This window comes from Pseudogymnoascus verrucosus, assembly GCF_001662655.1.
Source record: "Pseudogymnoascus verrucosus strain UAMH 10579 unplaced genomic scaffold scaffold_15, whole genome shotgun sequence".
NCBI classification, from domain to species: Eukaryota; Fungi; Ascomycota; class Leotiomycetes; order Thelebolales; family Thelebolaceae; genus Pseudogymnoascus; species Pseudogymnoascus verrucosus.
In genome coordinates, this window is record NW_017263666.1 from 452,350 (window position 1) to 477,408 (window position 25,059).

Sequence of the window (25,059 nt, forward strand, 5' to 3'; positions counted from 1 at the left end):
TGGTAGAGCGTTGTCGGGCTTGGCAAAAGGGAAGGAGATTCACCGCAGGGGTGTTTGATCGACAGCAGGGTGTTTATGTTACTATTTACGAGCTATCCTACCTACCATGAACGCCCCTAAGGGCGACTTTAAGTACCTACCTAAAGTCAGTACGAACTGTAAATGCAAGGTAGTTGACGTGCATAAGAACACTCGGCGTACCGCATAAGGTACATAAAATGTGAGATATGTATGCTCCAGTAACAAGTAAGCTAAGTGGAGTACTATGTAATCAGTCTAGACCTGCCCGAGCCGCCCGTGTTTACCCCTGTAACGATCCTACATACCCGCTTATCAGAGCTAACCAGCTAGTTCTTCTCCACTTTAACCTTTAGTAGGTCCTCCGCATTCCGATACGCTATCATCTCCAGCTGCTCGCTGTTAAGCATCCCGCTCTCCTCTAGTTGCTTGAACCACTCCAGGCCCCTTTCATTTGTTTCGAATGGATAGTCTACACTATACATGATATGCTCCACCCGGGTGTTTTCCAGGATGCACTTCATGGGTGCTAGGCTCCATGATCCAGACGTAGTAATCCAGATGTTCTCATCCCAGACCTGACGAAGTGGACGATCCCGAGAACCCCAGCCGGCCCAGCGAGTGCTCATGTCGATGCATCGCTCTAGCATGAACGGCAGCATTTCCCCCATGTGCCCGACGACTATCTTTAGTTTGGGGAAGCGGTCAAACACTCCAGCGGCGAACAGCTTTAGGACGTGCAGGCCCACATCACTATGCCACCCCCAGCCTGCAGCGCCAAGGCTCACAGCTACAGGCATGGGGTACTCGCCTTGGAACTGCTCCGCCATCGAGGCTGATGGCCACGTCGGATGCAAGTAGATGGGCACGTCCAGGTCCGTGGCCTTTTCCCACAAGACGTCGTACGCAGCTGAATCAAAATGCGTCCCGTTCGCATGGTTGTCTATCAAGGCGCCGACAAAGTTGAGCATTGACACGCTTCGTTCAAGCTCACGCGCAGACTCAGCTGGGTCGGAGACTGGGAGAACGGCCAAGGCAGCGAAGCGATGGCTCTGGTTGCTTTGCGCTATGCCAGCGGCCAACTCATCGTTGCCTTTTTGACAGCTTTCCACACTAGGACCACCTGTGGAGATCCAGATTAGCCGAGTCACATTGCAAGTGTGGAATTTGGGGTCACTTGCCAGGGGTGAAGGCATGCGAGATTACCTGGAGAGAGATTTGGCCGCGGTCCATCGCCGCGAGGCGTCCGTCTCCCAGATCAAGCAGTGCCTCTGAGAGGCCAGGCACAGCCTTCAGAGTACGTTGGAATGTTTCACCAATAGATGAGAACACGGCATTGGAGTAGAAGTGCTCCTCGAGAGCAATGAGTGGCGGCGTCATTCTGTCAGCTGAAGCATTTGCCAGTATAATTATTTGGAGACGATGAAGACTGACCACGAAAGACCGACCTTGATTATGGTCGGTCTTTAAGCTATGTAGCGCGGGTTTATATCCACATCAGCACGGGCTCAATAAGTCCGTCACTTAGTTTCAGCACAATTTTGCTATACATTCTATATTGATCGACCCACAGTAACTTGTAAGCATGATAATCAATAATGGATCATGGGGTATGTAGACGCTTATGGGCGCCTGTAAGCACCCATCTTGGTATAAGCACCCGAGCTTCAAATATGCCCCTTGATGTAAGTTATTAGCAAAAGCGCCTCATACTTGTTGCTTGGCTGTCAGTATGCATTGGGTAACAACCCCCTCCTGGAATGGGCGCCTTGGCCTCCAATAATGCCAGGCTACTTATATCCCACCCAGGGCCCATTCTATGGCTCAAAGGTTGTCGGTTTCAGCATCAATATCACCATTGCACCATGTTTCGTTCCTTTTACTCTCTGGCGGCGCTTGCCCTGCTATTTTTGGGGTTGGCGTTAGCCGATGACAAGACTCTAACGGATAAGCTGGTAAATATCTACAAAAACAACACGCTTAGGAGGCTTCCAACTACTGGCGCCTGCACGGCCAAGAACATACGAGTACGCAAAGAATGGTATGCATCTCACCTACCTTAGGCCATTATTTCGCTTTCACCTTTCGCAAAAGTCCATGCATTGCAGTTACTGACTTGTCTGACTCGCAGGGGTAACTTGAGCTCGGCGGGCCGACTGGACTACATCAGAGCGGTTAAATGCCTAAAAACCTTGCCATCCAAGATCGATCCCGCCAAGGCGCCAGGTGCCCGTACCCGCTACGACGATTTCCAAGCTGCACACATTATTCAGACCACAGTCGTCCATGGAACAGGCTCCTTCTTCGCTTGGCATCGTCACCTCATATGGCTCTACGAGACCGCTCTCCGCAATGAATGTGGTTACCATGGGTATCAGCCTTACTGGGACTGGTCCAAGTACGCCAACAAGTCGCTATCGGCCAATCCGTTGATTGACGGCTCCGCCACGTCCATGTCGGGCAACGGCAAGTATATTGCCGGCCGCAACGGGACTCTTCAGCCCTTCCCCATTCCCGTCGAGAACCCCCCAGCTCTCTACTGTCCTCCAGGCACAGGTGGCGGTTTCGTTTACAATGGTCCTCTCGTCGACTGGAAGTTGAACCTTGGGCCGGTTGTGAACAATGTTGTAACCAACGGCCTCCACGTCAACCCCAATCCCCGCGCGGACGGCCTCGGATACAATCCGCGCCGTCTTATTCGTGACTTCAATAATACTCTCCTCCAGGACAACACCTATGCAATCGTCAACAAGATGCTTGTCAACATGACCAGTAAGGCCGCACCTCCCAAGGTTCTGAATTAACGGGTAGTAGCTAACCAAGTGCGCTAGGCATGCACGAGTTCCACCCCTACTTCTTCCAGGTCCCGCACACCGCAGGCCACCTGTTCATCTCTGGCTACGATAACGATCTTTTCACTTCCCCGGGTGATCCCCTGTTCTACTTCCATCACGCTCAAGTGGATCGTATATGGGCTCTTTGGCAGGGGATGGACTTTGCAACGAGGGAATTCGCCCTTGACGGAACGTTGACTATGCTGGACCGTATGTAACCTTGTTCCTTGTCCGGGCTTCACGGTCACTCTCACCCGAGTAAGTAGCTAACTCAAAACAAAATATAGTTCCCCCGACCCGAAATGCGACGCTTGACGATCTGATGAAGTTCGAGTTCTCTCCGGATATTTCCATCAACGACAGAATGAGCCCAACCGCACACGGGCTCTGCTACATATACGAGTAAGCAGATATAAACAGAGGGCATACCAAGGACATGGGCAGCACCAGTGACTTTGGTGAAGAGCGATTTAAATTGTGGAGAACCTTCCGACATGGAGCACATGCACTTATGTACAAATCGGGATGGGGCGGAGAGAAGACTGGGTCCGCTTATATGACTTGCATGTCCTAAATTCGCATCATTTTGCCTTGTACGGACAAGGGAAGATGACTCCAATCAATTCTTTATTGACGTGTAAATCCTTTGTCTCTTTCATCTATTTTTATTTATTAGCAAGCGGGTGGCTGTAGTAATGGTGAATCACGCCGCCCCCAATTTTGGATAATCACAGCCTCCCGTGCCGCCCGAAAGTCTATGCAATACAAAGTCCGTGCTTTGACTTATTATCAACAACAATAAATTCCTACAGGTTACGGCAACGATAAAGTACTGGCTTTATAGGTGATTATCATTTTATTTCAGTTCGTAGGAAAAAAATTAGTATTTAAAGTTTTAATCAAAAAGGAGAATTTCATTGCATGCAGTTGCTTGTGTGAGGACGTATGGTCATTGAACACAATTTTGGGCGCCAAGAGTATCACACTCCAGAGCTCAAACAGTTTCAATGAGAGTATATATTTATTCTTTCTATCGTGTTACCTACAGTGTTTATCTATTGTTAAAATTGATGAGGCAAGGCCAGCTTACCCCCATCCGACATCGCTTCATCACTCCACTCTTCTATGTCGCTCCCGCTTAGCCCTTCATCGTCCTCGTCCATTAGAGTGGGAGCCTTGCAATATATCCGCTTCATGGCCGCAAGATAGTACTTTACTTTGTCGTCCGGCTTCAGGAAACCCGCCTTCACTCCGATACTGTAAAGTAATTGAACGTCCCGGATTGTCTCAACCGCCGGAGACGCTGTTTCTGATTCCTTGCACCGGCCACCAGTATTGGCTAGGTCGTAAACTGCGCCGAGGCTCTGTTTTGGTAGTCAGAATCATGTTTGCAAACAAATTAAGGCAACGTGAATTGTTTTCTTACTGCAGAACTTGAGGATATAGGTGATGTGAGCAGGGACGGGTGGCATGTCCCAGCAGATGGAAAGTGAGAAAATTGGCCTCGAATTTGCGGTGACATAAAATACTCCGGCGAGGCTTGTATTGAAGCCTCGTCAGCACGATTTAGATAGCCATTGGCAGAGATATCTCCTGACAGTTCGTTATTCGGGCTGTGAGTCGAGGAGCAGCCCTCGCCTTGCTGGAGGTAGAAGTTGACATCCATCGGCGGCCAGGAGACGTGAGCATCAGACGGTCCCAGCGGCTGATCCGGAAGCCAACTTGTATGTTGCGCAAAGTAGCAGTTGTGATCCGGCAGCTCCAGTGAGTGTTTTGACTGAGGTCTTGACTCTAAGTCTGATATATGTGGTGTTGTGTCAAGCAGCGCCTCGTCGGCACCAGGTTGTGTACTCTCTGGTTTTTTTGCGTCGTCGGGTTTAGCTTGTCTATATCGCTCTCCTAAAGATAAGGTATGAGGGTTAGCCATCTCCATCTCTGTACTTGTTCAGTGTTCTATGTACATACTCCACCGGCGCTGTGATTCACGATTTTGACGCCGCCGTCGGACACGGGGATCTTCCTGTGCAGTTGTGGGCATGCTCATCTTTGCAAGTTCAAGTGCGATATTCCGGCACCATTTGTAGTTTAACTGGCATATGTGCCATTTTACAACGCCTCAGCTCAAGCCAGCCCGCCTAGCTTCATATCTTACCGCAAGCCACATCGTCAGCTAGTATGGGGCGGCCGGGGGAATTTTGAGGCTTGCTGACGGGAGGCGTGGCAAACGGTACAGTTTAATGGCCGAACTGACGGCATCGGCCATGTAGCTTTTCGCTCGAGGTTCTCGCTCCTACTCGTGCTCTACTATACCTCACAAATGGTCAAAACTCGTAAATCAGAGAGCTACCCTGCTCCTACCACGCAACGCTGTTTTAAGAAAATGAAATTATATGGGTATTGACTCTAGCATTTTGAACGCCACGCGACAAAAGCAGCAAAACATATCCTTGCACGTTTAGCAAAGTACATGTGGACGTAGATATTATACAGTACTGTATTGATCCTTTCCAGGGCTGCAAGGCACAATACGATTACACCATGCATGCAGGCTATGGCATGGGCATGGCCTCATCCATGTCTCGATCGAGGCGCTGAAGACTTGGCGCGGTCAAACACGGGGTGGATGATCTCCGACCCCTGTATCCATCTACAGTGTGCTATCTACAGTTATGGTAGTACGTACAGGGTACTAATTAGTAGCTAAACCCCATCCTTTGCCTAACACATATAACATTTGAACTAGTTGTGAGCTACAGGCAAGGCCGGACCAAGGGGACGTCGAGGACCAATGCCGTATCCATGTGCAAACCGCCAGCAGATAACGAGATAGCCCACCATGTAAAGTGCCATCCCGTGCCTAACTAGCCTATCGCGATTCGCAAGCCCGTCCCGCTATTCCTTCCCGCTCCTTCCTGCCGCTACTGCATCCACAGAAGAATCTGGATGCAGAACTCTACAGCAAGCCTGTACTTGGCACTGCTCGTTATTTCACATGGTGGATGCCACCCCGCCGCTCCCAGATTGGCAATGGCAAGGTTCAGGGGTCACGGAACGGGCCGGGGGTGATGAGATCGGCGCCAATTTTTACCTTTCCAAAGTGAATCTGAGGCTTATTTCTGGCTGCCCAGCAAGACCGATGGTTGGCTGTTGCTTTGATGAATAATGGAGAAATCCGAGAACGCCGTGGTGACGTGAGAAAACGGTTAGATTAAAAATATATCCGCCTATGATATAGGGTAAGTTTAGGCTAACGGGGAATTCTAGAAGTTGGCGCGAAGTCGACAAAAAAGCAACTACGTACCAACTTCTAGCACGGTTATGACGCTGCGGGGAACGACAATTGTCGAATGAAGAGGGACGGATAAGGCCTGGGGAGGGCAGTCTCAAACATAGCTTGCATTGGCTTGGCCGCCGTGGGGGCGTCAAACCGAGGCAGCGACGACGCATGCTCAAAGATTCAGACGACGACGGCACTAAAAAGTAGTTGCTAAACGTAGCGTAGACGATCCCGGGCTAGCTGAGTCCTTGAATTTAAGAGGTATAGGTTAGCTTGAAGAATATAGCGGTGGTTAATATGGGCTCATACTGTAACCCTAGGCCACACAGTACATAGAGGAAAGCTTTGGTGGAGTATACGACTATACGGCAGAGTGGGCCCCGCGGAATTCCGTGCGAGACAGAAGAAGTGTAATTCATAGTGGAGAACGCCAGTGCGAGAAGTGGTTTATGAGTCAAATCCACTTAACGAGGCGCTGCCAGGGCTTGCACGCGCCTTGGAGCCCTCGGCCCACCCACCCACGAGATCCTATTTCCACCTCCTTGCTAGAAAGATCACTGCCACATCCGTTTAGGCGCTGGCGCTGGAGCAACTCTTCTAAAGTCCAGCTGCCAGCCAAGCCTTCCACCTGCTGTATCAAGACAATCGGACTCGGTTACGTATCAACCTACTCGCGTACGATACGTAACCGACATGGGGGCGGGTCGCCGAGCCACTCGAGGAGTTCCGCGGGGAACAGGCCTAGACATGAGGGCTTGGGATGCGTCTAGGTGGGCACCTCATGCTGGATCGGCGAAACGAAAGAACACCGAGGGCGCAGATGCGGCAATCAACCCTATATTTTCCCTAAAAACCCAAATATCTCCTTTGGGAGCTCCACACATAGTGTCAAGTCTCACATCCTCGTGGAATATATTCCCTACATCCACGTGCCTGTTTGATAGTCGGCGAGAGTGCGTTGTTGGATGTAGATCCGGGCTTGCAGAATGTATTAAATATAACGTAAGCTTGCATATTCATGTTATGAATTATTCAAAAATATATTCAAAAATATCATGTGATTATAGGAATATGACCGAACCTAATTATAGGAGACTTTTATATAGCGAATTCCTCAGTATGACGAATAATGCAATATCCAAATTGATCTGGTATTCAATTTGCTGTAGTCGGCACGGTACCGAATCTACTTTAGATAGAGCTCATATTATTAAAGAAGGAGATAAAGATACGCAAGGCATTAATCTATTAAGAGATTCAAAATCTGTAGATGCAGCTTTCTAGGAAGCCATCCGCTCAAAACGTTGCTGCAAGACCTTAACCATATCTATTCCAACTTTGGTAGACTCATCCAGGCTCTCATTTGGCAACCCAAGCAGCTCATTCTGCGTCTTGGCAGAGAAGTCACTCGAATCCCCTGGGAAAAACGCCCTCGAGTACAGCAACTTGGCAAAACCAGCCATGTTACCACTCTTAACTTGCGCCAGGCCGTCCTCGTATCGCTTCTTAGAGTCCTCGTGAGTAACCGTCCAGTCGGCGTCAGTGGTGCCTGTCACGCGCTTGACGCTCTCAAACATGTCGTTTTGGCTTAGCACAAAGCTTTTAAGGTATACGCCCTTGTTGAGGAAGCTCGACAGAGTAAGACTCTTGTCGTTTTCGTCAGCGGGAAGCTCATTGAGGCTCAGAACCTTGGCCACGGCGCGCCCAACCTGCGACAAGGTCGACGTCGAGTTCTTGGTATTTCCATCGTCATAGATTGTCAGGGAACGCTTGTCAAAGTCGAATCCAAAGCGCGACTCACCGCCCCCCAGGCTGTAATCATACCAAAACCCACAGCACACGGTGATCCACTGCATACCAAGCTTCTCAATCTCGTCCCTGTTTGCCTTACCCACGGGACCTAGCATCGTCTCCTCGCCCAGTTTAATGTTGTCAATGTCGCCACCGTATCCGTTGGGCATGACGTACGGAACGCCAGCCTTAGCAGCTGCCTGGACAAGCTTACTGTGGGTGTCCCGGGGCGCTGTGGGGGCCACGGTGATGATGAAAAATTGCTGGTCCTTGAGAGCGGCGACAATGGTGGCCTCATCGTCGTAGTCAACTGTGGCGACGAGGACACCCTCGGGGAGTTTATTGCCGCTGTCTTCGCGGGAGAGGGCTGTGACTGTGTGTTTTCCGGTTTTAAGGAGGGCTGCAGTGATGTGCGCTCCAACGGTGCCTCCGGCCTAAGGTAGTTTGTTAGAATTGTTGTATATGTGGTGTTGCTGAGAAGATTACTTACCCCGACAATGGCGACTCTCTCAATAGTGTTTTTGAAGCCGCTAGGCTGGTTTTTGGCGTATGTAGACATTATAGGTATTGTTAACAAGATGTGGATTAATGACTTCAGTTCATTAATTATTGATTGTGGTCCAAGTGACTGAGTGATGTAACTGTTTAAGCCGGTGTAGCTTGTGGGTGTTTAACTATTCCTCCTTGAAGCAGAAAATGCCGTATATTTATACATTTCAGACTCAGAGAGACTTGATGGATATTATTCATGGTGTTGGTTGTAGAGAAGACCGCGCGTCTGGGCCGCAGCAGCCGCAACAGCCGCACACCGTTATCACCGCTAACACCGACACTGTCTCCTCTCCAACGTGAGCCCATAATGAGGTGGTACGTGATTAAGTCCGAAATAACCGGAACAGCCTTACAATATCAAGTCGTATAAGGTAATCTATCGCGCGGACTATTCACTTACGACCGACGGAGTTCGGGCTCGAGCATGAACTCCGTCGGCCATCCAGAACGGTCGGGCTGGGACCCAGATACAGAGCATAAACTGACTTATACTCATTCCGCATCGAAAGGCCGACACGTGGATGCAATGCACATTGTAGAAAACTCCATCATCATACTGGGCGTAGTTGTGTCTCTGGATCTCTACTTCATAGAGCGTACTCTGTTCGACGCGCCTGAGAATTAAAACAAGAGACATGCTAGGCGCAAAATTTCGTTATAACATCCTAAAATGCTACAACTACGTTTTGATCAGTTGCATGCTGCATCGCCGCTAAGAGGCGTCAGTCAATGTCCAATTAACTCTATACCGCCTTATCTAGACGTTAGGACCGAGCATCGATAGATGTGGCTCGAAGAGGAACTGGTCCCAGTCCAACCCCCAGTCTACATTTAGCACAGCGGCGTTGGTATCGGATTCCTGCTGCACCTGCAAAGGTTCATAGCTCCCATCAACAGCTTCCAGCTGTGCAAGCTCCCTCCGCTTCTTTCCCATAGTGAGACTGAGTAGATGCCGTGCCATCGACAATGCCTCACGCGTCAGCCCCGTATCGGCGGCTTGGGCGAGATTCTCCAAGCCCTTGAATGCAGGGGCTATATGTACGGAGGCAGCAGGTGTGTCCATGGCTAACAAGACACAGGCATACTGAAAGGCGCTACCGATGACATTCCAAAACAGATGACCTTCACTAGCTAGCTGCTCAGCCGCCTGACCTGCGGCGTTACCGGCATCAATGACGAGCTTAACGATCTCGTCTGACACGCCCATCTTGAGCTGGTAAACGCGCCGATAGAAGCAGAAGGCTAGGTCCGCCTTGGTAACCACTAAGAACGGATGGACAACTTGGAGTTTATCCAACGCCTTAAGTCGCTCGAACAGCTCCTCCCTCGGAGTTGCCACCTCGCAATCAAGCTGGAACGGCGAATCAGGCACTGGAATAATCTGACCCAACTGCACGAACTGATCCGCCACAGACCCCGCCGTCGTTATAACCCCCCCACAACTCACAGCCCGAAACCTCACAGACGACCGATCAAACTCATAAGAAAGCAAATTATGCCCCGCCCACGAGATCCAAAAAATCCTCCTCAACCGATCCGCATCATGACCCACGACCGCCGCGCCAGCCACAGACGCCATCTTCTTGATATTCTCCTCGTCGTGCAGCCCGACTGCTTCGCAGAGGTGCATCACGGTGCACGACGCGATCCAGGCGTTGTTGGGACGGGTTGTGGCGCGGAGGTAGAAGGTTCGCATGGCCCAGGCGATGATGTGGTCGATGCCTAGCACGCGCATGGAGGCGGGGTCGTCGAGGATGGCTTTGGCGTACTGCACTAGCTCTGGCTCTCGCGGGTGTCTGTTGGGGGATAGGAAGGACCCTAGAGCGGCGACGCCAGCGGCAATAGCGCCAAAGGCGATCGCGGGGCTGCCGGAGCCGTGGTAGTAATCCCGGCACCGCTGGGCGTAGATTCTCGCATCCATGTAGTCAGCGATAGGGGCCATTGCGGAGAAGAAAATATCCGAGAACAAGCCAAGTTCGTACTCCGAGATGAGACTACCCAGCAAGCCATGCGGATTAGAAGCCTCCTCGGGGCGAATGCCGAAGTTGTAGGCGAAGGAGCGCATCGTGGGAGGGCTGTTGGAGCCCAAAGCCACGCCCAGGACGTGCGGGAATGCTGTTGCCGCCGATGCCCCGGCGTATCGGGACTTATGCTCGTCAAATATTCCGACAGGCGTGGCGGTCGAGGCCGCGGACGCACCAGCGGGACTCATCGTCGACGAGCAGGCATCGGCTTCGTGGTGTCCTCGCCCTAGATGAGGCCGGCGGGCGGGACTCTGTGATGTGGGGGCGGCCCGGCCCGCCGTCATCCTGCTTCCGCCGCCGGGGCTGCCGCGCTTGGTTAGGGGCGAAGCATGGACGCCGACGCCTGTAGTGCCACCAGTGGTGGTGTCGCCGGCGTACCTGCAGGTGTATTGGTAGGTTGTGCACATGCTGCAGGGATACTCGGAGTTGCATTTCCGCTTGCGCTCGTGGCAGGGGATGCATGCCTTCCTCGCGCGCTTGCGCTTGGTGATTGTTGTCGACATGAAGGCTGAGAGGGTATGAGCATAGTTGGACTAGAGCTGCTGTGGAAATGTAATAGTAGGAGAGTGGCAGCCTGCTGCTTCTAGGTTACAGGGGTAACCTATACCCCCTGTAATCCGTATCCAAAAGACCGGACATAGATTACTAGTATTGAGATAAAAATTGAGGATAATGTACCTTTATTCTATTTAAATATTCATGGATAAGAAAATATTAAGTACGATGTTTATTCTTAAATATAGATGGGTGAGTAGTCAAGTTTATATAGGTGTAATTTTTAATCTTGAATATAGCGTAGTGTTCACATTTATATTTGAATCACCAACCCTATCATCCATCCCATTTCCACACGAAGTAACTCAATGAAACGGAGTATATGGTGTTATAGAGAAAGTGTACCATAATAAAATAGATGAACAGAAACCAGACATCCCAACAGTCAGACCTGCCATACAGAAGGCTCAATATCGACAGTATATCTGTAAATATATATATTTTTAACCCAACAATCTACTCTTTTCATATATAATCTAACTCCCCTCCCCACCCAACCCCAAGAAACCATCCATTCCATCGCATACGACCCCCCTCCCCCAAAGACTCCCCGCCAAAAAACCAACCAAATCAAACCACACCCTCCACTTCACCCGCTCAAACCGCCATGAGAAGCGGGCAACACAAATTCAGAGCATAACACCGCCGGAGCAGATTCCCATATCTGCCCACCCTTGCAGTGTAGCCCTTTCTCCCCATACCCACCCACCCAAGCCAAAAAATAAAAAACAAAGTTACAACCATTGCCTTCCAAAAAATCGTGGAAACAAAGTGCTCCAGATCAATCTCCGCCCTCGCCGGGCAGATCGAGCGTGCCATCCAGACCCTGGTCCAGAACAGCTGACGCATGGAATGGAGTACTGCAAATAACCTCCCAACTTTTATCCCCACACCCCCCCAAAAACGTATATCTCACACCCCAATCGGCATGCACCACTCACCACCCCCTGTGACTCCCCCTCCGACTCCCACCACCCGAATCCCTCTCGCTCCCCGCCCCAGCCCCCTCACGGCCATCTTCGAGACTACGCCGCGACTGCTCCGAGTTCCTCCCGATCTCGCTCATATCGAAGAGCAGCGGGTACTCGTCATCATCAAACGGCGGCCCAAGGGGGCGGGAGAAGCTATACCGATTCGTGCGCTCGTGCTCTCCGCTACCTGCGCGTCTGGTGTCTACCACGCCGCTGGACGATGATCCCGTCTGCGCCGACAGCGAGCTGCGATCTACCTTCGGTCGTCGCGTGGGGCGTTGTTGTGATCCCGGTGCCGAAGAGCGCGGGACAGGGGGCGAATCGCTATCAAGACATGATAGTTGTCCGTCCATAGCCGCGCTCCCGATACCCGGTGCGGGTTGAGAAGAGCGGTCGCGTGTCTCCTCCGGCACAGTTCCCGGGACCCGACCGAAGCCGCGCAGATCGCTGAGGCTGGGGGGTTCGCGGTCATCGGCGCCAAGGCTGATGCTGCGGTGGAATGGGAGGTCGTTATCATCGTCATCGACGGCGAGGGTGCGTTGCTCCTGGGCTACCGAGCTGGAGCGACGACTAGCATACTGGCGTGGCCTGGGCGAGAGAGGGATGTCGATCGCAGTGGTACCAGGGCCATTATCGTCCTCGTCGCCGGAAACATCGTCGATGCGATCTTCTTCCGCTGTGCTGCGCGTGCGTTCACGACGAGGTTGTGAGTACTCAGCAATGGAGTTGGCGCTTAAGCGCGAGGGAATCGCAGGTGTATGCGGGGTGTGTGGCGAAATTGGTTTGCCAGGCGACGATGACGTCGAGATGGACGTTGCTGCAACCATCGGCGGGACGCTTGATAGTTGTCGGCTAGACGAGGATGACGAGCGGTGCAGGAGCATCGACGAGGTCAAAGATTCCGTGAGGATGTTGTGAGACTCTCTCATAGATTGGAACCTCGTTAACTGTGACGCCGTTCGCCGAGTGGCAGCTTCATTGCCTCTTTGTTGGAAGCTCGGTAAATTTTTATTGCTTTCAAGGACGTTGAGAAAATCCGAGATGTTATCGTCATCAGTCTGCAACGATCCTGAACTGCCAGCAGTGGCCTCTGCGAGTATTCCCGATCCAGGTTGTGCCGATGACGAGAGGCTCTGCTTGCCACTGCTCCCTTGGTCATCCTCTGCCCTGCTGGTCCCGCCGTACGATAGCCTGCCGCGACGATGGCTAAAGCTACTGCTATATCGGTTAATAGTCACCGTCTTTGGTGAGCTCGATGGCGAGATAGTGTTATCTTGTTGAATCGGTATGCCACGCAAAGACGCTGGCATTCCCGCTGTCAGAGACGATCTATTCCGCGCCTGTGATAATGCGCTCATACCAACAGAGCGAGGCACAGACTGTGAAGACCCAGGGGGCAGCATCTCTCCTTGTTGTGGCGCAGACGTGCCAGGTAAAGGAGACCCAGACAGCGAACCAGCTTTGAACGGATTAAATGACACAGATGGTCTCCTCGCAGCAGCAATACTCTCATTTGCCCTTGATGTCGGCCTCGAAGGCTGAGCATATTTCGCATAGGATGACCCAGCAGGTGGCGAGTTAGTCTCCGACCCCATATTCCTAGCAGCCCGCAATGCAGAGATCGGACTTGCAGCAAGCGTTGGCCCTTCGCCGTGAAAAGTAGACAAACTTCCGTACGTCTGCGTCGGCTCCACTTCCACAGAAAACCGTCGATTGACAGGTAATGAACCAACCTCTGTCACCCTTGTATCTCTCCTGCGATCTTCCCGTCTTGATGCTAATGTTGGCTGAAAGAAATCCTCAGCACCCATAAACCTTTCACTGAGTAAAGCTTCGGAATCTGCAGCACGGAAGTTACAATCGTTGCGATAACAGACCTCAGCAGAGAACGGTCCCGCGGGGCTCTCTGTCTCGCCTAGGTTGAATCGTGTCGTCGTTTCGCCATCCCCTTGGAATAGAGGGATGGTGAGTGGGTCATGGTGAGCTGGAACAAATGATTCACCGTTGATAATCCGGCAATTGATTCTCAGCCCGCCTCTTGATGTTGGAGCCTTGCCGATGGCCTTCACAAACTTCGACACAGGAGTGAAGCGGGCAGTTGCATACAGGGTGCGAAAGAAGACTATCGCCTTCTTGTATATCGTCGGCAGTATGGCTCCATAATCGTATGTTTCGTCCGTTGAGCCTTCCTTCAGCTCTATCTTCCAACGTTCCAGTATAACTTCTGTATGTCGTTTTCTGTGGCGTGAGTCACCGTGTTTCGAGTCCTGAGCCTCATTGAGCGCTTCCGCGACATCCCAATGCTTGCCGTTGTCATCCACAATGACCAGGCTTTGTTTGTTTGATAGATCAGAGGTATCAATATATGTTTCAAGGATCAACGGCGGAGGCCGATTCTCAAACCCCCCACACGTTTTCCATAGTCGTAAGTCTTCGCGAAATGCATCTGTATCATCCGTCTCTAATTGGAACTGCAGGCAAGTCAGACTCAAACATCGAACCTCACACCGCCAACTCTTCTCCGTGTGAACTTGCCCATTTATTAACCTTCGTCGTCTGATCCTTTGTTCGAATAGTCGGAAACGACATCCTCGACTGTAGTATCACAGTCGCCGCTTTGGTATGGAAGTTCTATCACTCATCAGCAACCACTCACACACGCCAGACCCCCCCTCAACAGCAAACTCACCTGCACAATCTGATCCAGCTTCCTCCTCGCCTCCGCACTCGGCCCCGAGGAAGCCACGACATTCTCCCCACGAATCCCAGCGGACTCATTCTCGCTATACTGCGGCGCATCAGATCCGAACCGGCTATGACCACTCTGCCCTCCTTCCCTTGGATTATTCGTGCGATAAGGGTTTGTCGACGGCGACGACGCCGGAGAAGCCCCCTTCGGCGGGGGGCGGGGGTGTTGATGCATTATAGGCTTCTATTCGGAGGGGCTGTTGCTGGGGGTGGTGGCGGCGATGGGGATTCCAGCTGCTGCTCAACCGCGCAGGTTCGATATGGTGTTCAGTTGTGATAGAGTCTCGCGATATGGTGGAGTTGCCCTAGAGCTTCCATTGTCACAGTGAGTGGCGCTCGCAGGAATATATCTCCTCTGCCGTTGAATCTCGCAAGGCGGCGGTAAGTTGGTGCTCTGGTGCTCTGGATCGTTCTAGGCGGTGGTTGTTGCTGTGGCTGGTGAGGTGAGAGACAGGGTATGCAGGGATGTGAGGCGGCCAGGGAAGGAGCTAGGCAGACAGCATGGGCTGCGGTCAAAGAGTCGGCGGAGGAGGGGAATGCGGATTCGTGAGTCGTCAGCGAGGTAGGTTGATCCTGCAGGTTGGGGTTGGTGCTCCTGCGTTGTACGTATATATGCCGTTGATGGTTGGGGATTTTCAAGGGGAGGGGAACGTGGCTTGGTGGTGGTTGATGATGGTTAGATGGTCATGCCGTAACCTGCAAGGTAGCTCTCGTGATCCAAACGCTATCTCGCGCCTTCCCGGGTAGCTTTCGCGGCGGCTATGATAGGGAGATAGGGAGGGATATGGGGTGATTAAAACAATGGGAAGGATAGCTGGAGATGGCGAGGATAGGAGATATAGAGATCAACAAGGGATATTTTTCAATGCAATTATGGGCAAGTAAATACGGCAAAAGTGGTCTATGAATGGTGAAGGTTCATTTGTGGTGGGCGGACTGTTACTGTCTTGTCCCGCCCCAGTGTGACTCTTGAGGTTCAGAGCTGTACGGTGGACTATAGGGGGCGCAAGCGTCTGACTGTGCCTGTTATGGCCTTAGGCCACGACCCCCGGGGTCCACCACCAGCCACAACTGGCAAAGCCTGGCCACCCAACAACTAACAAGCCTCTACTGCAAAGTGTGTATCTACAGCACACCGTAGAGATTAGGCCTTCCCTTATCGTAAATAAGCCTAAGCCAAGAATAGCTAGACTTCGGCAGACACATGCCAGGCCACATTCTGTGTGGTTGGTGACAGCGATGTGAATGCCTGTACTCCAGGCAACACAAGGGCAGGGCAAAGGAGGGTGGATAAGGAGAATCTTGTACAACATGTAGTTGTAGCTGGTATGTATTACAATATATTACCCTGAAAACTTTATCTCTACATAGCGGCGGGATCTAGCCTTTCCTTCCCGTCAGGGGTACTCCGGGATGCCCCCAAATCAGCCCCCGTAAACGCCGTCGACGTGCCCTTTTTACCATAACGCCTTACGCCTACCTTTTGTCCTTATTACCCGCCCTTCCCTGGGCAGCCTCGCCCGAATCTTTTTCCTTCCGACTCTCGCCTTGCACTATATTACTCGCCCCTCTACCCCCTCCTCCTCCACCACCACCTCTACCCCTCTTCCCCCTCCCTCTAGAACTGCCGCCTTTCTTCGGCGTAGATTGCGCAGGTTCGCTCCTCGCCGTCTCTTCCTCCTGCGCCCTGCGGCTCTCCTTATCCCACCACTCCTGAAACGCCTGCTCCTCTTGAATTTCCTGCAGACTCCTCTTCGCAACCGCTTCTTTGACCAGGTCTTGTTCCCGCTTCTGTTGGCCGATGATATCATTCATGGACAACTGCAGCGTTGGTTCTGCGCGCGGACTACCAAGGGCAGGAAATAACTCTCGGTTGGTGACCAGAGGCGAGGATTTCATCATTTGCGGCTTTGCAGGTCCGCGACTTTGTGACTTGTAGCTCTGTGGTGACACATCCGACTTGCCACGTTGGCCCGAAAACCGTGTATCCGGAGAAGCTGCACGTGGGCGCGGGCTTGGTGTTGGAACCTTGAGACTAGATGCCCCAGATGGAGAGGTACCCGAGTCTCCACCGACAATGTCACTCAGGTTGATTCGAGGTCCTGCAGCCGCTACCTGCCATGGCCCAGAAGGCTTCTCATTAAGGTTGGGCTTCTTGCTCAATTGTTCTTGTTCAAACGCTGCTTGCTGCTGTTGCTTCTTGCGCTCTTTTTGAGAGAGCTTGGGGGCTGCGGCTCTTGATGCTGCCTCGTCTTTCTCTCTCTGGGCAGATATGCCCAAGGACAACGAGGATGTCTGGTTTGAGGACGCTTGAGACATGATCTCACGCATGTTCAGTTTTGTTGACGGCAAGCCCGGAGAAACCCATGTCTTAGGATTGACGCCTGGAGATCCCCTGGGAGGAGTTGCCGGTTCGTCAGGCGAATTTAGTATTGAAGAGTCGCGCACAAATATCGACTTCTTGCCCTTGTTCTTGAAGGCGGGAGGTGGGAGCGCTGTGTTCGAGCCGCCTAGTGGAGTGGATGTTGATCCAAGGGGTTGTAGAGACGGAGATGAAGGGTTAAGTGGCGAAGATTCATCATCCTCCATATCAAACATAAGATCGGCGATCGAGTCCTTGGGTCGAATACATGGGCTGGTAGCTGCTGTATGATGAGGTGTGTTCTGTCGCTTTGGGGTCACACTTGAAGATGGCGGCGAAGAAGCACCATCAAATCCAAAGCCGCCAAGTCGGGTCTTGAACGAACTTGACAATCTTCCCTCTTCGTCTCTGAGGGAGGTTCTAAAAGCCATATCTCGTAGCTTTCGCTGTCTGTCCTCGTCCAGCTCGCCCACCAGGCTGGGATGACGCTCATGCAGGAGCAATTCTGCTCGACCGCTTTTTGCAAATGGCAAACATGCCAACTGGTTTTCTCGCACGTCCTCGTTTAATTCAGCAAGTAGATCATCGTCAAGATCATTTAGTAACCTAATGGACATTAGTATTTCTCATATATGCAGATTGTGAAAACATACTGGTTGTCAAGCATAGTCTCTAGCTGCAGGCAGACATATTCGAGGCCAGCTTCTTTGAACTCCCGAACAGCGCAGGGCGCAACATCATTCAACAAATTGCATATATTCCTAGTGTTCACTAGTATTGTTAGCTGAATATCCGTCTAGAGGGTTGCATGATCTGCTTACCGAATCGGCCGAGGATTTGTTGGCAGGCTTGGGAGAGTCGATCGAGCATCAGCTCGTTCGCTACACTCATGACATCCATCACAAGGTCGCAAAACTCATCCACATCTTGCACAACAATGTCGTCAAACAACTCCGTGCCAGCGTCCGTGTAAACATGCCTCAACACAATATCGAAGGTCGACGGCTCAATATGCGTCAGATCAACTCGAACAGGCTCCGAATCCTCTTTGCGGCCAGCAAGCCACTGTCCCCCAGCACGGCCACCAAACAGGCCCTCAAAGAAAGGGCATCGTTGACGCCAAAAGACACTGTGGACAGTTACCTCGTCGCCATCCAGCTCAATAACCGCATCGCCATCGGTGAAGAAAGTGGGGTCGTTCAGAGCAAAAGCGAAGTCTACGTTCATCCGACGTAGCGGCGCGGCCATTCTCCGCACCCCGACTTCCAGCCCGTTCATCTCGAGTTTTGTAGCCACATGCATAATTTCGTTTCGTATTTGGCGGTATCGGTTCCCGCGGTCAGGTACATTGCGCGAAAAATGCCAGACGTCAAGCACCTTGTCGGTATACAAGTATAACGCCAAGTTGAATATGGTGATGAAGTCGAGGTCCTCAAATTCGATGTTTAACAAGCCATCCGAAGCACGGATTGTCATCACTTCGGGAATAATAAACTCTCCCGTCTCCTTAGCCCTTCTGAAGGCATCTCGAATCAAAGGGCTGCGTGCCGCGAACATAAAGCTGTGAATGGGAATTTTGGTATCGGCAGCCGAGCTTGAAATTTCAGCATCGTAGCCTTCTTGGCCAATACTGCCCTTGGCGATGTGGCGCGCGACGTCTGCTTCAAAATCTGCGCTGAGAAGAACAGCTTGTCTAAGAGGGTCGAGGTGGTCTATCGACACTGTAGGAGGCCATGGATACCTGACTCTTTTACCCGGTGGTGCGGTGGTCGTGAAAGATAACTCTTCGCCGACACAGAATAGCGGAGCAATATCGTCCCACAGGGTCTTCTCATCAATTGATATCTGCGTCATGACGTCGCAATCCTTCCGAATAGCCGCATACCCCCCAAAGATATTACTTCGTACCGCAGCAACATTCGTAAGGCCAGGCACGCGTTGAAATTTGTAGTCCTTATTCTTGGTATACGACGAAAATGCCTCTTTCACTTTCGTCCTCTTGACGCGGCGCCAAACAGCACCAGCTTGCGTGCAGAGGATAACAGAGCCATCCTCTCCAACACCAACTGACTTGATACCATCCCAGTTGCCTTTACGTAACGACCAGATCTTTTGAGGCTGTGACAGTGAACTTCGGATTTTGGCTGGATTCGTCGTCGATGATGCCGAAGAAGTGCTAGAATCGATGTTGTGGCTGACAGTCATTGTAAACAGATCTCCTCGGCTAGAAACAGCAGCTATAGTGTCACCGCCTGCAGTTACCAACGAAATATGGCTAGGCTCCGCCTCGTATCGCGTAGTAAGAGTACGAGATTTGAGATGATAGTTGCTGAATCCTCCGTAGAGGGGAAATTTGACAATATTATATCCGTAGTTGGTAAAGACGCACACAGTGTGATTGGCTAGCAAGCATATTGTGGCCCGATTGATTGCTGATACCATCTGAATGTTAGATGTAAAGAGTGACGCAGCGACCTTTCGCGGGATTGGTTGAACTTCCAGAGATCGTGAGTCGGAGTCCATTAAGCCAAGCTGTCCCTCGTTTTTGCCCCATGTGTACAGGGAGGTGGACGTATGGGCCACAGAATGGATAGCAGATGCTGCAACACCAATGACAAACTCCTTCTTCAAAGGCCCGAATATCTGCCGTGGAGTATTGTTGATAGGCTCCTCATCATTTGGCGGTCGTGGCAGCGTATATCCAAGAGTTCCGCAGGTATTAGTTCCCCAGCTTACAACCCCTCCGTCCGAGGTAACCGCTAAGCTGTGATTCTGCCCCAGGGCCACCGCGGACACCTTCTTTTCTTCCAATGCCCCTCCTTCTACGCAAACATAGTTAAAGCTTGTGATATCATGACCGAGACCTAATCGACCACCCGGCCCAAAACCGCACATGTAGAGATTAGAATACGGATCAGTCGTAAGGATGGCGCTGTGGAGTTTTGACAAAATTGCATCTTGGATTATTATCGGCCTGTTTCTAATCAGGGTAGGGAGGTCCTCGATTCGCTTGGGTCCGGGGCCTTTCTTGGGGTGGTCGTCCTCGTTCTGACATTCAAGAACCTCTCGATAGAATCGCCAAATTAAGTGGTCTGGCCGCTTCAGAGTTATTTTTTCCGGGTGCTGCCTGTCGTCTTCATCGCCAAACCCAAGGGTCAAGTTCTTATTGCTGCCAAATGCATAAAATTCGTCGCCATCGATGGAGTCGTATCCTCGAGACTCAGTATCCGCTACTTCAGCAAAATCTGAGTCTGAGTCATCCGATTCGTCAACTTTGACAGAAACCTCGATAGGGTGTAACGTGCGCCGAGCAATCGTGGAGTTATACACGTCAAATGCGCTGTTGCCTTCGTAGTCTTTGATTCGGACAAGGGGTGTGCCCTTGGTGGTTGTGGTCCCTGGACCCTGAAAGTATGTGTCTGTCGAATCCTTATTGAGAATAGCTCTGGCGATGGAAACATTGCCAAAGTAGAGCGCGCGGTGCAACGCAGTCCAACCATTCTCCTTATCTTGTACGTATAAATCGATCAATGGATGTTCAATGAAGGCGAGTGCTATATCCAGAGACTCCGCAGTGTGGGACGAAACTGCTCTGTGGAGGATGGTCAGACCCTGGCTGTCGCGACTGTTGATATCGGCCTTCGTGAGACCACTTGTCGGGTTTTTGGCGCCGGCACTGCCCATGTGTCCCAATGATTTCTTTGACTTGACATTCCTAGGAGAGGCGGCGCCGTGAGCTGCGCCGGGACTGCTGGCAATCGCGCCCAAGCTACCGCCATGGCCGAACGGGGCGCCTTGGCCTTTGCTTGTCAGTTGAGCTCCATTGCCTAGCAGATTCCGACACCTGTCGACATCGTCTTCTAGGTAAGCCCTCCAAAGCAGGTTACTCATGTGTTAGGCGTTGTTGTGGGGGAGTTGTGCCGAGTCTGGTCGCCTCGCTGTGGCTCTGGGTAGACACGGCGTTTTTAAAGGCGACGAGAATCGGAAGAGGTTTCGGAGAGATTGATCAGGATTCGGACTATGGCGTGTGAATATTATCGAAATTTGTGGCTACAGTGTATTTTGGTATCGGGAGTAGATGTGTATTGTGTCGATGGTGATTTTGTTCCGGTTATAGTAGAGTTGAGGCCGTTGCCTCCATGAAAGGATCGATATGTATGGGATGGAGGGGTGGTTCGCGAACCTCGATGACTCCAGATATTTGATGAGATATGGCCAATCAGAAGCTCTATATCTGGTCCGTGCCTGAGGGAGATGCGATCGAAAGATAAGTCACGTGGTGTGGATTGTTAATTGTGTCACGTGACTATTTACTGAAGCGCCGCTAGAAGTATTTTTGGTGGAGATTGAAAGGAAGATCGATGGTGGATGCGACAACGGGGATAGACCCGAATCATGCGCTAGTAGTGTGTGTGTACCTTAAATAACTCTGCGGCAAGAAGTTAACCCTTCTAGTATTTGTTACTGTCTGTACTGTAATGTTAGTTTGCCATTTTATCATTTTATACGAGTCGAGATCTATATTTACTTTTATTTATTTATTGACAAAAGACGTGAGTGTGCCTGCTGATGAGTAATTTCCTTGGCCAGAATTGGGTGATTTGTTGGTGATTTTATTAGTGAAACCGTTTACGAGGTTGCCGGGGTACAATGCCGTACTTTTATGTACTTTTATCATGGCTGTGCAGCAAATCTCTGGTCTCATACGCGTCCCCTACCCACTTTTGAGCCAATTAACGGCTTTCTCATCCCCCAAAACGACGGTTAGTTTGAGCACCACGCGTACCCCAGAAACCCCCCTGTCCGTCAACTCTCAACCCTCCTGATCTACTAGCCCCATCTCAGCTATCTCTCCCTTGTCTCCCAAGACATAAGAAGCTTTTTGTCACGACTCCGCTCTTTTCTTGGCGCCCTTCCTCTCATAACCCTTTGAGATATCTTCTACACTGTGTGTATTCATATCTTCCATTCGTTTTGTACCCCACGACCTCATATTGTCGATTTATCGAGCTTGCCGATCTATACCCTCGGGTGCAAGCTGTCTGCGCGATATACCTCAGTCAGAAACTCAACCCGTTTGAACGCGCGTGCCTGTCCTCGTATTCTGACTCCAACAACAACGACGACGCTCCCTGGGAGCTGACGACTAACTATTATTCTGAGCATTTTGAAAATCGTTCAGGATGAAGACGGGCAGCTTCTTTGCTCTCGCCACGGCTGCTGCGGGCCTCTTTGGCCATGCGGTCGCTATTCAAGTTGACTTCACTTCGCCCGGTAGGTGCTGGCCACAGTCCACAGTTACCCAGGTTGAGACATCAGTCTAACATTGTTCTAGCTTCCGTGAAGAGCGCCGCATCCTCCATCGCATTCGATTTGATGAGCTACTATACAGGAAACCAAACTGGACAGTATAACATCCCGGGGCTCCTCGAACAGCCTCCCGCCGGATACTACTGGTGGCAGGCTGGTGCCATGTGGAACACTATGGTCGACTACTGGTATATAACAGGCGACACTTCCTACAACGAAGCCACAACACAAGCTCTGACCTTCCAGGTTGGCGATGATCAAGACTACATGCCAACCAACCAAACAAAGGCGCTGGGAAATGATGACCAAGGTAACATAAATATACCCTCTCACATGCACTTACTTACACTCTTCCAGGCATGTGGGGAATGGCCGCCATGACAGCCGCGGAATACAACTTCCCTAATCCTCCAAAGGGTCAGCCACAGTGGCTCGCTCTCGCCCAGGCCGTGTTCGCCACCCAAGCTTCGCGCTGGGACGATGCTCACTGTTCGGGTGGTCTGAAATGGCAGATTTTCCGCTTCAACGTCGGATACGACTACAAAAATGCCATTTCCAACGGCTGCTTCTTCAACATCGGTTCCAGACTTGCCAGGTACACTGGAAATGATACATACGCAAACTGGGCCGAGAAGACCTGGGACTGGACTCAAAAGATCGGCCTCATTGATGCGCAGTACAATATATATGATGGCACTGATGATCTAAGCAACTGTACCACGATCAACCACGTCCAATATAGTTACAACGCCGGTGTCTGGATTCTCGGTGCTGCTCATATGTACAACATCGTACGTATACTCCATCCCCCTCCCCCCCCCGAAAACTCCACGCGCAACCACGCAACTAACTCCCCCCCTAGACCAAATCGGACGTCTGGAAAGCCCGCGTCCAAGGCCTCCTCGACCAATCCATCAAAATCTTCAGCGACAACGCCACCGGCATCATCATCGAGCGCGACTGCGAGCTCACCGAGCCCGCATCCTGCAACACGGACCAGAAATCTTTCAAAGCCTACCTCACCCGCTGGATGGCCGCAACCTCCAAAGTTGCCCCTTTCACCGCTGACCAAATCTCCAAGTTCCTCCTCATCTCCGCCAAAGCCGCGGCAGCGCAGTGCACGGGTGGGGATAAAGGGAGAGCTTGTGGTTTGAGGTGGGTGCATGATGGGCAGATTGGTGTGTGGGACGGGACTACGGGGGTGGGCGAGGAGATGTCGGCGCTGGAGGTTATTCAGAGTACATTGATTGGGTCGACTGCTGGACCTCTCACTAATACTACTGGTGGGACGAGCCAGGGTAACTACAACGCGGGGAGCAATGCTAAAACCGCGGCGTCGTTGCTTGATGACTGGACCCCGACGACTGGCGACAAAGCAGGCGCAGGGATTGTGACGGCTGTGATTCTCGCGGGGGTGATTGGAGGGGTGGCGTGGATGTCTATGGCGGATTGAGGGGGGGGCTTTTGGAGTAGGTGTCGTGATGAGTCGGTCTTGTTAGATGGATTGGGATTTCATGGTTCTGTGGCGCGCAGGAAGGGAATGGGTAGCGCGGGCAGGACGTGGGTATGGTATGTGGGTAAGGGACCACGGGTGCCTGGCGTTATCGTTGCGGTTCTATATCTGCTTTCTATGTTGTAGTATGTAAGTCCTATCAGATGGAAATATCTTTTTCTTTCTCGGGGGGTTTAAAGTGCACGTAAACTTACCTCTGTCTCTGCTTTTCGTTGGTAGGTAAGTGGGCTTTTACACGCAGCCCTCTTCTTCCTATATTAAATGACGTTAAACCGGTGAGTTATCATGTCTCTGAGATTCAGCGAGTGGTCGGCATGTGAATTCATTGATAATGGACAAGATCTACAGTCATCTTGTGTAATTTAAAAGTTGAATACACTATGTTAATATAACATTGCAAATACTACTTATGGTTTACTATTGGTTTTATGGGCTCTTATAATATAATTAATTCTATAGACTATATAGCTATTACTGTAGAATTGCTTAAGGGGAGTTTATTAGCAACTAGATTATTTTTATAATCTAGATTGTGGTGTTCGAGCTTCGGGTTTAGCGCCCGCCCTAATCAGGCAACGCGCCCGCGGATGTGCCTGCCGCCGCTTTCAACTTCTAGAAATTTCGTTTTTATTAGGAACATATACTAGGAAATTATTAGAGGATTTAAATCCTACTAATATACCTTTATTAGCCACACTGCATGGCACCGCCTAACGGGTCCCACTGCTCGGGCGGGGCCATGCAGTGTGGAGGGGGTGGCGGAGGAGCCAAACGTTGCACGACAAGAGAAAATAGGATTAACAAGGCTCCTGTAGGATAGATGAGACTGCGTGTTTTCAGCTGCGGCGAGGCCGAGCAGGGGGACCCGTTAGGCGGGGCCATGTAGTGTAGAGGGGTGGCGGAGGAGCCAAACGTTGCACAACAAGCGCAGCAGGTGCGAGAATGTTAGGAGGCAGGAGCGACGGTGGAGAGGGACAGAATCGGAGGGAAGCGATTGGCCCTTACTATTTACTATGGGTGGTATATGGAAGTCGAAAGCGGCGGCAGGCACATCCGCGGGCGCGTTGCCTGATTAGGGCGGGCGCTAAACCCGAAGCTCGAACA

At 51.4% G+C, this 25,059-nt stretch overlaps 8 protein-coding genes across 8 annotated transcripts; 2 read left to right on the forward strand and 6 right to left on the reverse strand.

The window, feature by feature from the left end:
* Window positions 1–206: 206 nt before the first annotated feature.
* Window positions 207–1,869, reverse strand: VE01_05099 (uncharacterized protein). The gene is made up of 2 exons (XM_059463668.1): window positions 1,200–1,869; window positions 207–1,141 (listed from the first exon to the last, which is right to left on the reverse strand). Exons 1-2 carry the CDS (start codon window positions 1,396–1,398, stop codon window positions 348–350), a joined length of 993 nt encoding a protein of 330 aa, XP_059319789.1. The 5' UTR covers window positions 1,399–1,869; the 3' UTR covers window positions 207–347.
* VE01_05100 (uncharacterized protein) lies at window positions 1,790–3,762 on the forward strand. The gene is made up of 4 exons (XM_018274566.2): window positions 1,790–2,059; window positions 2,150–2,790; window positions 2,850–3,062; window positions 3,140–3,762. Exons 1-4 carry the CDS (start codon window positions 1,884–1,886, stop codon window positions 3,256–3,258), a joined length of 1,149 nt encoding a protein of 382 aa, XP_018131584.1. The 5' UTR covers window positions 1,790–1,883; the 3' UTR covers window positions 3,259–3,762.
* Window positions 3,763–3,854: 92 nt separating this feature from the next.
* VE01_05101 (uncharacterized protein) lies at window positions 3,855–4,940 on the reverse strand. The gene is made up of 3 exons (XM_059463669.1): window positions 4,818–4,940; window positions 4,279–4,751; window positions 3,855–4,216 (listed from the first exon to the last, which is right to left on the reverse strand). The coding sequence occupies exons 1-3, from the start codon at window positions 4,894–4,896 to the stop codon at window positions 3,914–3,916; spliced, it is 855 nt and encodes a 284-aa protein (XP_059319797.1). The 5' UTR covers window positions 4,897–4,940; the 3' UTR covers window positions 3,855–3,913.
* Window positions 4,941–7,409: 2,469 nt separating this feature from the next.
* On the reverse strand, window positions 7,410–8,479 carry VE01_05102 (uncharacterized protein; the record flags this gene model as incomplete). Its single annotated transcript, XM_018274568.1, has 2 exons — window positions 7,410–8,354; window positions 8,411–8,479. 2 exons carry the CDS (start codon window positions 8,477–8,479, stop codon window positions 7,410–7,412), a joined length of 1,014 nt encoding a protein of 337 aa, XP_018131565.1.
* A 750-nt stretch (window positions 8,480–9,229) lies between these two features.
* VE01_05103 (uncharacterized protein) lies at window positions 9,230–11,040 on the reverse strand (the record flags this gene model as incomplete). Its single annotated transcript, XM_018274569.2, has 1 exon — window positions 9,230–11,040. The coding sequence occupies exon 1, from the start codon at window positions 10,997–10,999 to the stop codon at window positions 9,230–9,232; it is 1,770 nt and encodes a 589-aa protein (XP_018131564.1). The 5' UTR covers window positions 11,000–11,040.
* A 948-nt stretch (window positions 11,041–11,988) lies between these two features.
* On the reverse strand, window positions 11,989–15,720 carry ATG13 (autophagy- protein 13; the record flags this gene model as incomplete). The annotated part of the gene is made up of 3 exons (XM_059463670.1): window positions 14,712–15,720; window positions 14,558–14,653; window positions 11,989–14,493 (listed from the first exon to the last, which is right to left on the reverse strand). The coding sequence occupies exons 1-3, from the start codon at window positions 14,943–14,945 to the stop codon at window positions 11,989–11,991; spliced, it is 2,835 nt and encodes a 944-aa protein (XP_059319798.1). The 5' UTR covers window positions 14,946–15,720.
* Window positions 15,721–15,923: 203 nt separating this feature from the next.
* VE01_05105 (uncharacterized protein) lies at window positions 15,924–21,624 on the reverse strand. The gene is made up of 3 exons (XM_018274571.2): window positions 17,954–21,624; window positions 17,786–17,903; window positions 15,924–17,738 (listed from the first exon to the last, which is right to left on the reverse strand). Exons 1-3 carry the CDS (start codon window positions 21,021–21,023, stop codon window positions 16,247–16,249), a joined length of 4,680 nt encoding a protein of 1,559 aa, XP_018131471.1. The 5' UTR covers window positions 21,024–21,624; the 3' UTR covers window positions 15,924–16,246.
* A 108-nt stretch (window positions 21,625–21,732) lies between these two features.
* DCW1_2 (hydrolase 76 protein) lies at window positions 21,733–24,352 on the forward strand. The gene is made up of 4 exons (XM_018274572.2): window positions 21,733–22,406; window positions 22,468–22,752; window positions 22,800–23,233; window positions 23,305–24,352. Exons 1-4 carry the CDS (start codon window positions 22,316–22,318, stop codon window positions 23,893–23,895), a joined length of 1,401 nt encoding a protein of 466 aa, XP_018131470.1. The 5' UTR covers window positions 21,733–22,315; the 3' UTR covers window positions 23,896–24,352.
* Window positions 24,353–25,059: the final 707 nt, after the last annotated feature.